This window comes from Temnothorax americanus, unplaced genomic scaffold (assembly GCF_048541705.1).
Source record: "Temnothorax americanus isolate GAGA-0224 unplaced genomic scaffold, ASM4854170v1 Scaffold11, whole genome shotgun sequence".
NCBI classification, from domain to species: Eukaryota; Metazoa; Arthropoda; class Insecta; order Hymenoptera; family Formicidae; genus Temnothorax; species Temnothorax americanus.
The window spans coordinates 1,417,031-1,433,164 of NW_027509242.1; the positions used below are offsets into that span (position 1 = coordinate 1,417,031).

At 37.1% G+C, this 16,134-nt stretch overlaps 1 protein-coding gene across 3 annotated transcripts in view; it reads right to left on the minus strand.

Annotated features, from left to right (window-relative positions):
• Nucleotides 1-9,148, minus strand: part of Acj6 (abnormal chemosensory protein 6) — a 52,253-nt gene extending 43,105 nt beyond the window's left edge. For 2 of the 3 annotated variants that reach the window (XM_077422122.1, XM_077422114.1), the window contains exon 1: nt 8,026-9,148. In XM_077422122.1, coding sequence (XP_077278248.1) covers nt 8,026-8,187 — 162 coding nt within the window. In that variant the 5' untranslated portion in view covers nt 8,188-9,148. The remainder of the gene's footprint in view (nt 1-8,025) is intronic. The other variant, XM_077422105.1, reaches the window with a different exon arrangement.
• Between the last annotated feature and the right edge of the window lie 6,986 nt (nt 9,149-16,134).

Below are 16,134 nucleotides of genomic sequence, written 5' to 3' on the forward strand. Positions count from 1 at the left end.
CGATTCGCACGACAATATCTGATGCTATATCAAGTGAGTCAGTTCGGTTTTCGGCAGGCCGCATGACACGAATATTCCAGCGGCGAATATCCACGAATAATCTTTTTCGAGCACCGCACACGTATACCGCACACACGCTCACACGCACACACCACCTCACTTTTTTCCTCGCTCGTACACAGGTGCGTACTCGTGGAGAGGCACAGGTGTAGGCCGGATATCGATTATGCAATCTCGTGGCCAAGCGGGGAGCCGTGGCACGTATACGCCGTAATGCACAGGCTGCGAGCGTCCCTTCACCCCTCCGGCGAGCCATCCCCGCGCGCATAAAATAGTTCAAACCCGCCTCGTGAAGCACTTCTGACGTTAATTGTCGCCTTACTACCGCCGCGTCGCGCACGTACAATCGCTTGTCACGACGCTACACATATGTCGCGTTTCAGATTTTGATGAGAGACGCGGTGGTCTCGTCACCATCTATCAAGATTTCTTCAGAAAATTAGCCTAATTGAGCGAGAATCTTTTCTATTCGATTTATTTAAAAAGAAGCAATAATAAGCGACAATAATATTATTTAGTATTTCTCATCTGTGTTATCATCAGAAAATGAATTTCATGTTAAAATCCATTTTAGTAAAATATAAAACGTGTCCTAAAATTTGTACTTTCAATGACTTTGATTTGATACTTTTTTAGATAGAATAAAAAATGTCTATTTAAAAAAGAACTTACAAACACAATTAACATATGATTATTTATTATAAATGTCATGGTAATTGTGGAACAAAAATATAAATTAACCTGCACGTTAAATTCTGTCGAAAGATTAATATTTTTCGTATAAATAAAAATACACAATTAAAGATTGCAAATGTAACTAAAGTTTGGTGATTTTGCGACGTGCAACATACTACTCCGATAGCAAAAGAGCTTTTACTTTCAATGGTTAATTGATAATGACATGCCGAATATAGAGGACCAATCGATAATCGCTACTAGCTGCGGCTCTTCGCGCGATGTTTATCGCCTGTCGTTGCCTTTTCCGTGCAATTTTCAAGAGAAACTGGTAGCGTGCAATTACCCATTCAGTCGTGCAAATCCAATGTTTTTTTAAGCATGTACTTAAAATAAAATGTTATTTGAAAAGTTTAATCTCTTATTCTTTTAAATAAATTGCTATAAAACATATTTTTGTTTTAGAATATGAAGAACTAAAGTTTCCACGTCTAATAACTTTAATTGTTTTTCGTAATTGCTATTAGTGTTATTAGCAGAGACTAAATATCTAAATTATTTTGGTATCGATATACAGTAACCTATATTGTTGTGATACCGGTACATCCATTGATTCAATAGTAATTTTCTATAGATAATAATGCTGGTATCAAATGATATTAATAATGATATTAAATATTACCGTTATTATATTTTATCTCGATTTTCTACATATTTTTATTTTCATAATATAAAGGGAGTAAGGGGGAAGGGACTGAGAAAAGATTAGTATAAAAATTAGAAGAAAAATATTATATTATGTGATTTTACATATTGTTACCATATATTAGTCAAATTAAATTTTAGTTTCCTTTTTTTTTCATTGATAATAATGCTTTTATGTTATTTTAAACTGCAAATTAATCACTTGAAACGTAGTTTCAACGTAGGTTGTCTTAGATAAATCGAATTTTATTAGTAACTCACGTTCTCTCACTAGTAATTAAATTGCTAACCTGGTGAATAAAGTTAGTACGAGTTAACGAGTTTCATATATGTTGGATTTGGTCAGCGTGAAATTGTATTGATAAAGTTCAACTAAAGAGAACTAAACTAAAAAATTTAATATATAAGTCAAAATGGATATTAAAGGAATAACCTAATTTTGTTTACGAAAAAGTACACATTGGAATAGAACTTAAAAATCATTTTTAACGTATTGGATAATGTACAAAACTGTATAGACAGTAACGCTCGGCTCTATATAATTTGGGTCTATACTGTTAACTGTATAGACCCAACTGTTTTGCATATACAATTTGTTTTCTAAAATCAATCTTTTTTTATTAGATTTTAATTTTATTATGCTCATGAGACTTTTTCTTATTAAAAGATCCGTAAGATAAAATATCAATATACAAACAGAGAGAGAGAAATAAGTGAATATATGAATAAATAGGAAAACTGAAAACTAAATTAAAGAATTGTTTCTAATAAATTACCTAAATTATATATATGTGATAGCCTATATAATTTATTTAAAAATTTTGTACATAAATTACATATAAAAATACATTTACATTCTTTTCTATTTTCCGATAGAATAGAATTGTATAATGAAACTTTCTCGAACGTATTATCAAATCTTTGTACAATGTTAAAAAAAATTAGGTCGTTATAAAGCGGGCATCGCTCACCTGCCACCGCGACATGGTCGCGCAATGAATAATACATATATGCAGCATCCAAATGTTTGATATCAAAGTTCGACTGCATTGCGGCGAGAGGCGAAAATTAAAAGATTAATGACGTGTAAAAAGAGTAGCTGCGTTTATTAAGCCGGATCGTTAATATGCCACCCGGATGAAAGGTTCGTCAACCAGAAAACATGCAAAGTAACGTCCAACGAAGCGTGAATAATTACCATCAAGCCGATGAATACGTAATGGGACCCTGTATTAATTATCATAGATAATTAACACCGTAGGTGAAAACCACGCCTGATGCTCATAGACAATTAATAGCGATGGACAATTAACGATCGACCTTCATCGATACCTTCTTTTAACCGCGAACATCCGCGCTCATATGCGCTTGCGCGGCATCAAGATAAATGTACACTCGAATGACCAGTAATCACCGATCGATCGTTACCGTTTCGTCAGCGAATCGTTTATAAAAATGTTTGTGATATTCGAAAATATAATCTCATTCCAAATTTCTTCCTTTTAATTACTTTCAAGATAATATTAGCTGTTTTAACATTCGTATAAATTTTGAAGATCATAACGTATTTATATTTATCATCGAGCATTTTAAGCTGATCTTAAGGTATACGATAGCTGTGAAAAATAATGCATCTGATCGTTGTTATTTATATAAAAATTAAAAATTTGCCGATAAAGTCTAACGTCTTTTCTTATTGTTAGACAAATAAATTAAATCGCCGATTTAAGGCGATCCTTTTGCAACGTGTTATTATTATTTAAAAAAAATGCAGATTTTTAATAGTATATCGATATTCCCTATTCTATCCCACTCGACTAAATATAGAATGTGAAGGAATGTACCAAAAGCGTTTTGTGTGTGGGTGTTTCCGATTCGCGGAATCACAATAACTCCCGGTCACAGTATTAGTCATGTTCGATCCGTACTTAGAAGATCGTATCCAGAAGAAAAAGGCGATAAAGCATTAGTATGCGAGTGAAATGGGAAAGGTAAGGGGGGAGGTGATGAAGGGGTGATGGTATAAGTACGCTGGGATGCGCGTTCCGTGCGGAGCCACCTCTCGCGCGTTATCGGGAGAACTGAACAGAAAAATCAAAGGAAGGGGCGATTACATCGGATTCGCGTTACCGGGCGTAACAGTACGGCTGTAATCTCATCTAGGCACTCAGCTCGTAGCGACGGTTTTTATCCTATTACGTCACATGAATAAACTAAAGACTGCGGAGCCCGCGATGTAGCCCAGGGAACGCATCGCGCCGACGGGGGAGGAAACTCGACGCTTCGGTCGTTCGATATGGTTTTGGTTTCGACCTCGGTAGTCGGAGAAGTCTGCCGAGGGATCGGAAAAGTGAAGGACAAGAAGGACAAGGGAGATGAGAGCGTATGGCTGAAGGAATGGGTAGAGAAGAGAACGTGGCTCAACTGTGATTGTTTCCATAGATATCTGCTAGTTTCACAGGTTTTATGAGTATTGCCGTAAAATAAGATGAGTTGAATCGATGAGATGGATAGAGAATCAAAACTTCTTTTTCTTTTCTTTCTCGTTTCAATTGCAATAGCAAAAACGGCATGATAAAATCGCTCTGATGTAAATATAAATGTAAAATTTGTTATATTTATTTCCTTTTTTTATGTAAATTACATAATTTGCAATGTTAAGTTGTAAAAAAATTATTATATATTTTTGCATTACTTGTGAAATAGTGACTATAGTGATATCTCGAATTCGAATGCCAAGATTGATTCACTTTGCAATGCTAAACATTTGAAAAACATGCAATTTTAATAAACTTCCTGCTGCCCACAGAAGAAGTTAAATACTAGAGTTAATACTGAAAGTAAGAGAATTGTTATTACAGCAAGTAAGACCGTTGTTTCAACAATTTGCAATTAAAAGAAAAGTAAAAGACAATAGAAAGATTTTGATTTTGAAATAACGATCGCGCGTAAAGCGTGTATTGTCAAAGACCGAGCTCTCATTTTACATAAGCATTTATTTCTCTCTAGGATTGTGCCAATTTTCAACATTAAAAATAGTGACGAATAGCTTTCATGTCTCTATCTTATTAAATTTATGAAGATTAACAGCGTAAGGTAAAGTTAGCGGCATATTCACAACTAAGTAAACTCGCCGTGGGGGTCGTAAGACATTAAAATAATCGATATCCGCTCAGATCCTAGACTTTACTCGAGCGGTTTAATCCTCGTCCTTATAATATCAAAAATTTCTCCTTTCATTTATTTTAAATATTCTTACGTAGAGGGGTTTTATCGACACGTTTAGATTCCTCTCTCGCTGATGGCTCGAATATCTTAGGACAACGCAACTTCTGTACGATTCGTTTAATGATATTTTGTTCGACCTTGATAGAAAAACATATCGCTCGATACCTACGTGCATACTCTAAATGCAGCGCTTCGGCAAACCGTGGAATATGATTTAAATGGAACCTTGAGACGTTTAATTTTAACTGCATCGCGAATCGAAAGTTATTTTTATTGAGCGCTTCTCGCCGGACACGAATTCTATCGCTACGGATATTTCCCCGACCAATTTCACTTTTGCATCGACCGAAGCTGCATTTCTACGACAGCTCGGTAATGCAATTTAGCGCGATCGGATCGCTGCTCGAGTGATTGTTATATTCACAATGGTGATTCGGCGCAAATAATAGTTTAAATTCAATTATGATAGTTAGTTGTTAGATTGGCCTAATTGGAGACAAGCTTATCAGAACAGGATTGACATAATTCTTTGAATTTGTCGATATATAAGATAAGAAATTATACAAGCGGAAATTAAGCTTGTTTCAAGTTTGTAAATTGAAAAATGATTTACATATTATGTGTTGCTTTTTTCCATACAATCAGGTTTCTCTTCATTACTTGTTTGACATAAGTGATGCCAATGTAAGTCAATTACTGAGTCAATTAGTTTTCTTTGATAAAATTATCAATATAGTCACATTAGTTTTTTTTTTTTTTCAAAACGAAATCCAATCGTATTAATATCGATATAAATAAGTATTTTGTTCATCGATATTAATACGATTGGATTTCGTTTTGAAAAAAAAAACTCTAATGTGGCTATATTGATGATTTTTTAATTAGGTTCGACTCAACGTTTTTTTTAAATTCTATTGAAAATAGTTTTATATGTAGAGAGAGAGAGAGAGAGAGAGAGAGAGAGAGAGAGAGAGAGAGAGAGAGAGAGAGAGAGAGAGAGAGAGAGAGAGAGAGAACAAACGAAATGTGCTAGACTACTATTATCTCCGTACAGACAATTACGTATCAGTATTTTCTGATAAATATTAAAGTATTTTCGATAAAAATATTCTATTTTTTTAAAACTAGTTTAGCATGCTATGAAGGAAATATCTTTCATGATTATTTGATTATTCTGGACATTTATAAATCGCCTACAATCTTTTATCCGTCAAATTGTTTTAATTATTATTTAAAAAAAACCTCAAAAAAGCCAATCAAATATATTTCAGATTTAAAAGTAGTCACTTGCCCTTAATAAAGATATTTTTTTTTTAAATAAATATTGGAGAATTTTTGAAATCTTATCCATATATATATAGTGTAGATTTGTTTTTCAAAATCCATTCATATAATTCTTTATAATAATACGCTACAATCGCGATAAAAATTTCTTAAAATATTATTTAAATTAGGTGCTATTATGTGTTAAATTATTTTAACTATTATCAAAATATGAATTTTTAATAATGGTTGACTTTTAATAGTTTTGTATTATTTTGAGTTATATGTGATAACAGTGTTTATTATACGGTAAAATAATATTACTATTTTTTGTTAGCACAAATTATTCAATAAATAGTAACTTTAAAGTGCCATTGTCATTTTTCTTCGTACCTACTACTCAAATATATTTTTAAATATAAATTCTCTGAATATATTGTACATTTACAATGTCACTAGTAGTAACGAGATATAACTTATCCATTCTCGCGAAGAATTTCACTGAATATCTGTTTCATTAGCTAAATGCAATTCTGAAGAAATGGATCCAAACTTTTCCAGAAAGGCGATGATTTATAAATATAGATGCAACTTGGGAGAAATATTGATATTTCCATGAATCTAATATATAAAAAGAAACATATGAGTTTATACGTATTCTTGATATTTCCCGCAGTTATATTTATAGATATATTCGCACTAAAATTGAGTGTGTCTACATGTCAGCAATAAGTATGAGAAATATGAGTATACAGCATGCCGACGCGGTCAAGTGTCGGGCAATGAAAACGAATGAAGAGAAATTTCAACGACATGCCTCGCCACCCTCCTTAAATGCTCCGTAGTGTCGTATTCTTACGTTTATCTAGTTCACCGTTTTAAACGCATTTTAAATAACCGAAAACAAATTGCATATCAGCCGTACAATAACACGTGTAATATATTGCATGTGCGGTAAATAATATAATGTAATTGAATGTAATCACGAATAGGTACGTTCAAATATTTCAAATGTGTTAAGCAAGTTAAATCTAAAACGTATATTATACATTGTACGCGTTGTAGTAATCTTTTGTTAGATTAATAAACAAATTATCTATTCAATTTTATTATGAAAGAGAATTGACTCCTTTTAGAATATCTTTCTGATTCTTTGACTATATTAACGAATTTGTGATATTTTCAACTTTTAAAGAATGAGACAAATTATATATTTTTAATTCGTCTAAATATGTTATAACTTTTGATATCATTATAAGTTAATTCGTGGAATAATTTAATTCCGTTAACTTTTATGGTCGGTATTATTTAAATATTTATTTTTACCGGATAATTGAATATAAGAAAAAGCAGTTTCAGCTTTCTTTACAAATCTTGTTGCGGCGTTGTTCAAAATTTTTGAGACATCTAATCGACAATACGTACTCTCTTAAAATAAAATCTTGATTTGATTTACTGATCTGCTTATCGAAGCTAGAGACACAATCGATGAACGAAGCTAAATCTCATCTATTACTAAACACATTAGAATATTCATGGAACGATTTATGTAATGCGATTACTAAGAAACTTAAGATTGATTCAAGAAATATCCGATAAGTATCCTATTATTTTGTTTCTATTATTTTTTGATTTGTATCCTATTATTTTATTCACTATTTGTATCATTCAGGATGCTCTGATATGACAATCGCAATAAATTAATGCGCTGACTTGTAATTATTGATATGTTATTTTTATTTAACATTTGTTGTGCCACACATAAATACAAACAGAGTTTTCTGTTAGAACTGCCTCTACTCAGTTACATACGTTCCGGCCTCTTCTATAGTACAATACGTATAAATATGTACAAAAGAATAGGAAATATATAAGTTGTTAAAAAAAAAAAAAACGACCCATCAGTATTGTAATACTACCTCGTTTATCGTTGCATCGCGTTTACGTCGTAGATAACGTCGCGACCCGAGATAAATTGTGAAGATTCTCGCGAAGAATTTCACAATAATCCTCGAAACAGTCGAAACTATCGGGCGGGATATGTGTATAAGGTTCGACGAAAATCACAAGTAGGGAACAAGTAGTTTCACTCACCGTAGAGTTCGGCATACATCGTCTCGGCGGCGGCGGCATCGGATCCGGCGCGGCGCGATAAGGCGGCGGCGAGTATCTCCCCGAGGGGAAGCACCCCGGGGCGGTGATCGGTGCCCCGTGGAGTCCCTTGCTCCCCATCATCTTGTCCGGCGAGTACATCATTCTGCGTGCCGCTAAGCCTATCCCGGCTTAAGGGTCCGCGGCTGGTTTCCGAATCGGCACCCTCAGACGGAACGACAAGCGTGACACCAGCAGCGACGGCTGCGCTTCTTGGTTCCAAGACGCATTCGCATCTGTGTGACCAAAGTGTCTGGATATCGAAACGATTTCAAAAAGAGTTGTTTGCACCGTTCACGTTTTCACCGTGCGATATGTGCCGAGCGAAGTCGAGCCACGTCCGGTGAAGAGAACGCACCGATATGATAATCCGTTAAGAGATCTCGGCACCTGTACGATGCACCCACTTATCGTTGGTCTCGGCCGAGAGATCAGTCTATCTGTACAGCGACGGAGAACGTTGGAGACCGGCGGTTCCGCATCTCGATCGTCAGTTTAGATTGGACACCGATGGAACAACGTTCGCATAACTGCACGGTCAACGAAGAAGCACCCGTGTGTGTCACCGATGACAAGCAACGATCACCAACGATCGCGTAATCGCGAGCACCTTTCTTTCCGCGAACTAAGATCGATTGCACCGCTACCAGACACTTCACTCGACGTTCACCAGGGTCCACCCTACGGCTTAACGTTCCCGCCAAAGGAGGGCCGGGGAAACCGATCGAGAGACGATCCACGATCCGAGCGATAAAGTCACCAGATTCTTCGTGTCCCACGAGACTCCCGGGGTGACACCGGCGGAGGGAAAGGGACGAACCACCGGCTCGTCACTGCCATATACAAGGGTTAAAGGTAACGCGCAGGGCAGGACGCGGACTCTTGTCCCGAAGCTCTGCACTTTTTGGCGCTGACTGGCCAGCGAGGAGCGCTTCGCGGATGAACTCTTCCAGGGGGATGGCAGGAGCGCTGTCCGTGTACGTGGGGTTGCTGGTGGGGTTGCAGCGGGGGTTGGTGGTCCTGGACGATGCGGCAGCGTGGCGCTTGCCCACGACGAGAGGGTTCGCGCTCGTGTACGGGAGGGAGAGCAAAGGGGGTGAGCTCGGCATCAGCCAGCAGAACGGAGAGCTTCGTCGAACGGGGGCGGAGCCTCGCGCGGTTACGCTTGCGCCCCTAATCTCATGCACGTCGGCCATCTTTGCCCTTGCTTTCAGGCCTCGCATGGGTGTCGCTAACCGCGACCACCCGTTTGTCCATCCTTTCCCGTGTGTGTTCGTCTCTGCGCGAGTGTGTGTGCGTCTCGCATCCCTTCACCCTTCCACGTCTACGCTTTGCCCACCACCGCCACCGCCACCGCCGTCGCCACCACCGCCGCCGCCGCCGCCGTCGCCGCTCGCGCTCGATCCTCTTTACACCCTCTCTCTATATTTCTAGTTGAACCAAGTCCATCTTTCTCTCTTTTGCTTTCTCTATCTTCCCACCGGTACATCTCTGTAACCTCTTCCGGCGCGTCTTTCTCCTCCATAGCGAATATCAGCTATCTCTCTTTCTTTCGCGTGCGCGCGCGCTCGCTCGATCATACACAAATGTCATAATCCGCGTTATCTTTATCTCGTTGGCGTGATAAATCCTCTTTTTTACTTTTATCGTTTACATACATGTAAACATGTAATTCGTACGCACGTAAGTACGCGCGCTTTCTTTTTCCCATCTCGTTCAATCTGTCTCTCCACCGCTCGTTGCACACCTTTCCTTCATTGGAAAAGTCGTCGGAGTGAACTTCATCCCCAAGTAAGTCTCACCGTCGTGCGCGCGTCAGTACGAAAACGGATGACGTCTTTTTTTTCTTATATCTATACACATCACATCAAACTTTCGTTGGCTCAAGCGAAACACGCTGTCACGACGCTTTGACATATTAGTAAAATCATATCTGGTTCTATGTACATTACATGTATATTGTATGTGCTACTTTGTATTTTTCTTCTTAAGAAGACACGCTCGAATCTGACATTACTGCCGTTCGAGATGAGCGATAGGCGAAATCGCGGTGCTCCTACCGTGGGGAAATCACGTATATGAAATCCGTTTTTAATCCCCCATATAGCAGTACCAGCGACTGATAAAACAATCGAAATTCATTAATCCGTATTGTTGTAACATTTATATTGTTATCAAAAATTGGTCTCGATATTCTTTGTACCGTAGCAAGCTGCGCGATAAACGTGTATCCCGTGTTTCCCCCCATTAATCCTTTATATACGAGAGTATACCGAACGCAGAAATTGCGCATATAAAATCTGTTTTAAATGTTCACGACGAAATGTCGAAATAACTGAAATTCATTAATCCGCGTTAATATTACATTTATATCAAATTAATCAGAGTATATTTGATCAGAGTATTTCTTAATACCACAGAGCAAGTGCAACGCACATGCACAGTTCTCAAATTAAACGCTTATTTGCTCCGTCCATAATAACATTGCATGCAATTTTCATTTAAAATGTATAAATTTTAACATCAGGCAGTTACACATAACGCTGATTATGCTGTATAAATGTGGATTAATGTTTTTTGAACTTCATTTAAACTCATTCACTTTATTTTATGATCTTTATTTATTTTCCAAATATATCTAGTTTAGCAAATGGAAACTATGGGCGCTCAATAAATTTCTATCTAACGTCTCACAAATGTAAGATCACCGGTAGAATTTTTATTTTTATGCCACGTTTACAATGACAAAGTGGCACTAAAGAAAACGAAATACGCGCGACAACGCGCAAAATATGAATTGTGTTAAAAATAGGTATCTTATGCAGTTGGCATTATAATTATACATCCCGCTCATTTCTCGTTCCGTCCCTTGAAATACTCAAGTCACGCAAAAGCATTAAACGCTATCATTAAAACAGCCTTGAAGCACATGTGTAGTCAAAACTGTAATTAAAGCGACGAAAGGGTATGACGGTAAGGGGAACGCCATTTGTTGTATTCTATATTTTAACGCTATTTTTTAGCACTTGAACACGTTCACTTTTAAATCCGTGTAGGACAGTAATGAGAATAGCGATTGTACGATATATATGAGTATATGTGCGAAACGAAAATAATAACAACTAGAAAAAAAATATATGAAAAGATATATTTAGTTAGTCTATACCACTCACTAGATAATATTTTCAAACATCTGTCTCAGTATTAAGGCAATGATTTTAATGACTATGTATACGTTGAAATTTGGGCAAGCAAATCTTCGCAGTAAGTGCAGACTTGTGCGAGCTATTTTATAGTAAATTTTTAACGTGCCGCGAACCCTTCGTCCAAGACCCCTCTGTTAGTCCCGCAAGGTTTCGGGATTTCGGTCGATCGAATAAACGAATATATATATATATATATATATATATATATATATATATATGTATATAAAGCCGTTCCCTGCTACATATGATCTTGCCAATGAAACTGACCCGTAAAAAGATTAATCTTTTTTTTTATGCATATATAATATCCTATCTTCTTATATTTATTTAATATCCCTGATTGTCGTGTGTAGATAGAAAAATCGTAATGATAGTTTGTTACGCGACTTCTTTTATATGACAGTTCTCTTACGAACAGGGTCGCAGTCTATTTGTAAGGCGGCGCTTCACAAGCCGCGAACCGCGCGGTAAACAGTTTATTCCGTCGGTGAGTAATATCGGTTATTTACCTCTTGCACCCCATGATCAATCGTCCCTCGCATCGGAAGTCGGAAGTTGAAAGGCGGAACCAGACGAGGAAAGCGCTACTATACCCCATAGATCGTCACGACGACGCATCGGGACGATCTCCGGTACAAGGAAAAAAAAGGAAGAAAACGAGCGGATCAGTAAGAAACGGAACGGACCGTTGGAATACGTAGGACGTAGATGAGAGAATCGTCGGCAGCGGCAGGGGGTAGGTAGGGACAGAGCGGAGGGACACTGTGCGAGTTTGGCGGCAGTCGTTTTCCGAGGGATGGTTGGGCGGAAGGTTCCCGCGGGGCCTGTGTTATCGCCTCGGCAGGATGACCAGCCCGCGGTATCAAATATTAAACCTACTTGCACCCGGCAGCCTATCCTCGACAAGATATCCAAACCTTCCCTCTGCCGCCCCGCGCACCGCGACCAACCGGCCTGCCCTAACCCCTAACCGACCTACCACGTATACCACATCGCCGCGCACCAACAGCTACCATCAAAACCTACGCCTAGCCACTATATCTCTATTTCTCCACTTGCCGCTGTGCTTACGTTGTTTGTTCGTATAACGCCGGGTATTCGTGGCCAGGAGTACAATTCGCCGCCGCGCAGCCATTTCGTACCGAAGTAGCTCGCCAAAAATTGTTTTCTGACGGTAATAAGAAGGTGCAACGAAAGAGAGAAAGAGAGAGAGAGAGACGGGGTTAAGATACGATAGTCAAATATATGGTTAATCACGTGGAGTCGTGATGGAGTAGTACACGTACAAAATTGAAACAACGCCAACGTCGTGAAATTAAGAGACTCTTCCAGAGTTCTGCTAAAAATTGATTTATTATTATAAGAGAAGAAGCCGGAACGTGGATGTAGACGCGTATATCTGTGACAAAATTTGTTATATATCGATCAAATACACACAAAGAAAGGAAGGGAGAGAAAGAAATTATTTTATACAAATATAAGATATGATTTCTTTTTATTGTAACTTTATACCTGCAAACTGCTAAATAACAGTGGTATTTTTAATACATAATACATGAAGTACACGTGGAAAGCGTCATAAAAGAATAATTACGAAAAAAAATATTACTATGTTTCTAGTTATGCATAAAAATACAAGAACAGTGTGCTCTATATCAACGCCGCATCCACGCTTAACAGTTAACATATATATGTATAGTTTCATACAACATATGTCGTCCTATATATATTTGCCAAGCGTATAATAACAGCTTTATTAATATTTTATACGTGTAATCACGTTTTACACCGAGGGTTAAAGTAATCTTTTTAATATAACCATATTTTTTATCAGAATACGACGTGTAAACCCAGTTCTATTTCGGACGTATGAAGAAGTTCAGAATTAAGCAAATATATATGCGTCAATGAATTGTGATATGAGTTGTGAATATTGTTTTAAAGATTTCGACAATATAATAAACGTGATAATCATGTAATAAGAAATTATTAAATTACTCGATTACAAATTACTTGAGCACAAAATGATAATTTCGAGAGAAGAATTACTTCTATGAAATAACAAAAATTTTTATTTATCATAGATATTATTTATAATTCTTTTACCACATTGATAAGCGTGTAAATGTAAGTGTCTACGTTTTTACAAAAACTGCATTTTATTTGCGCTGTTTTATGAAAATGAAGATTTTTATTTGTTAAAAGAGAAGTTTTATGAGAAATGTAACCAATTATTATGAAAATTTAAAAGCAAAAAATTTAATGCAATAAATCGGTAACTTTAGGATATTTTTTTTATTAGTTTATTGATATTTGCTTTATTCTTTATTTTGGCCACACAGACTATATTGCTGAAAAATGCTCATTATAAAGACATCCCACAATTTTTTGTCATCAAAAGTATAATCGCACAATTCGCTGGCTCGTGAAATTATATGAGAATTAAAGATGTTTATAATTGTTTGCACATACACATTCAATGCTTCGATTCCTTATAAAAAGTAACCGTGCATGTCTTTCTCTTTTTTTCTCCCTCTTTCTCTTTCTCTCTCTCTATCTCTCTCTCTCTCTCTTTATCATGTTATCTCGTATAATTATCATGATGCGACATTTGTACACTCTTAACAAGAAATTGATAATTATATTTATTAACTTAATAAGAAATATGTACATTGTTATACAGACATTTTCGTTTATTGCGCAATAAAAGCATTTCTACTTCATGCATCATCTGCATGATAATTATTCATTTTAACAAAAAATAAACCAGTATTGGTACAACATAATTATATAGAAGAGAAATCTCAAAAATCTTTTCATTTTTATTTAGACTGTGATTTTAAAAAATATATTTTTATCATTATACGTAAAGTAATTATTAACATGCAATACGCGTGATTTAAATTTTATACATTAAACCACACATTTTCGGGAGTATTTTATAATATAAATAAATAAAATGAAAGATCCCTCCAAACAGAAGTAATTAATTATAATTTTTATTTTTAATAATGCTGTATTTTATGATTTATAATTAGGAAATTTTTATAAGTAATTTTTTTATTTTTGTAGAACACAGGTATATGTACCTGATATAGAATTAAAATAATATGTTTAAAGTGACGCGTTAAATTGCGTTGAGTTATTAAAATTGTACAAAATTATCAAGCTAATTCTTCGTCATTCTTATAATTGCCGCTTTTAGAAAATCATTTCCGCACCGTCGTTTCCGTTCGAGCCTGCAATATTAAAAACTTTACAAATTACCGTGGCTGAGATCCACAGTTAAATCCACCACCCTAGATCGTAGATTACCAGCAATTGTGGCGGAGAGATAGGAACGAAAGAGTGCGCCCCGGTGGCGGCGGTGCGGCGAGGGTGGAAATACGGAGGAAGAGTCTGGGCTGTTTCGAAACACGAAAAGAATCCACGGGAGGAAACGCGCGGATCGTAGGGAGATCCAAATACACGGCGGGAGAAAACATAGGGCCACGTTTCGCCATACAATACACACGTACGTGCGCGCGCGACGTTACGCGCGTGTGTAGCACGTTTTCCTCAGGCTACAGTCGTGCCGCTTCGTTCCACGCATGTACACACATGCGCGCGTACACATACGCACACACCACAAACACATGTACACGTACACACGTGGCACTCACACGTGCCCACGCGGGCCACACCGACGCATAGATTGCATACTTATGTCGGCACTGTGCACATAAAGTTAGGGGGGCGCGCGCTCTCCTTCGCTGCCGCACAAGAATAAGAAACACGGTAGCATACATAAACAAGAAGGTTGGGGATGCAGCAATTTAAAACGTACCCCGGAATTCCTCCCAGCGGAGTCGTAGAGCGGCCCTCCGTATTACGAATTCCTCCCCGCCCTGCCGGTGTCCTCCTGCATCTTACTGGGAATTTCGGTCGTATAAAGTGGTACTATGGGCGCGAGAAGCAGTGTATTAGCGGATATATCTGTCCGACGATCGCTACTTGAGATCCCTCGATCGTGGATTTCGATGACGTGTAATCGGTCGTATACGCGGGAAGGTTTCTCTCGCGCGGATACAGTGCTCACGAATACGAGCGTTTTCGAATAAATTTATTCTTTTGATATTAGATGCCGCGGCACCATTGTGATTAGTCGCAAGTAGAATTTGTTTAGATAGCAACATCTTATTCGTCTCGCGAGCGTGTCGACATGCTTGGATCACTTCTCTAAACAAACGTACTCGTATATTTGTCAAATTCATTCGCGTTATTTGTAATAAAGGGTTAGATACAATGTTGTTTAACAGAATCGTAAGAAATGTGCATATGTTTCTTGATGAAATTTTTACACGAGGTATTATAAATATTCATAAATAACGCACAAAGTAGCGCAGCGCCATACACGTGGGACTAAACGTATCGCGGGATAGCGTTCGCACGGTACGTGGAATGCAACAGTACTGAAAAAACGAGAAATGCACTTCCCCGTAGAGATATTACACTTATTATGCATGAAACGTACGATTTTTAAGCAACTCGAATTTACAATCTTTAAACAGTTGTTCTAGTTTTATACGGCGCAATCAATTGTATACTTCCGCAAATACAAATAAATATAACAGGGATCCATAAATATACTTTCCAAATTAATACGAAATATTTGCATAAGGTATAAATTTAAGTAACAAATTGTAAACGTACTTGTTTTATAAAGAATTAATACGTAATACTAATTATCAATATCAGCAAATCCTGAATTTCGTATCTTTTTCATCATTTATGGAAGCAATAGTTTGCGTCAGACTGAAAATATAAAAAGAAAATTTGAAATATAAAAAGAAGCTTTGAAATTCAC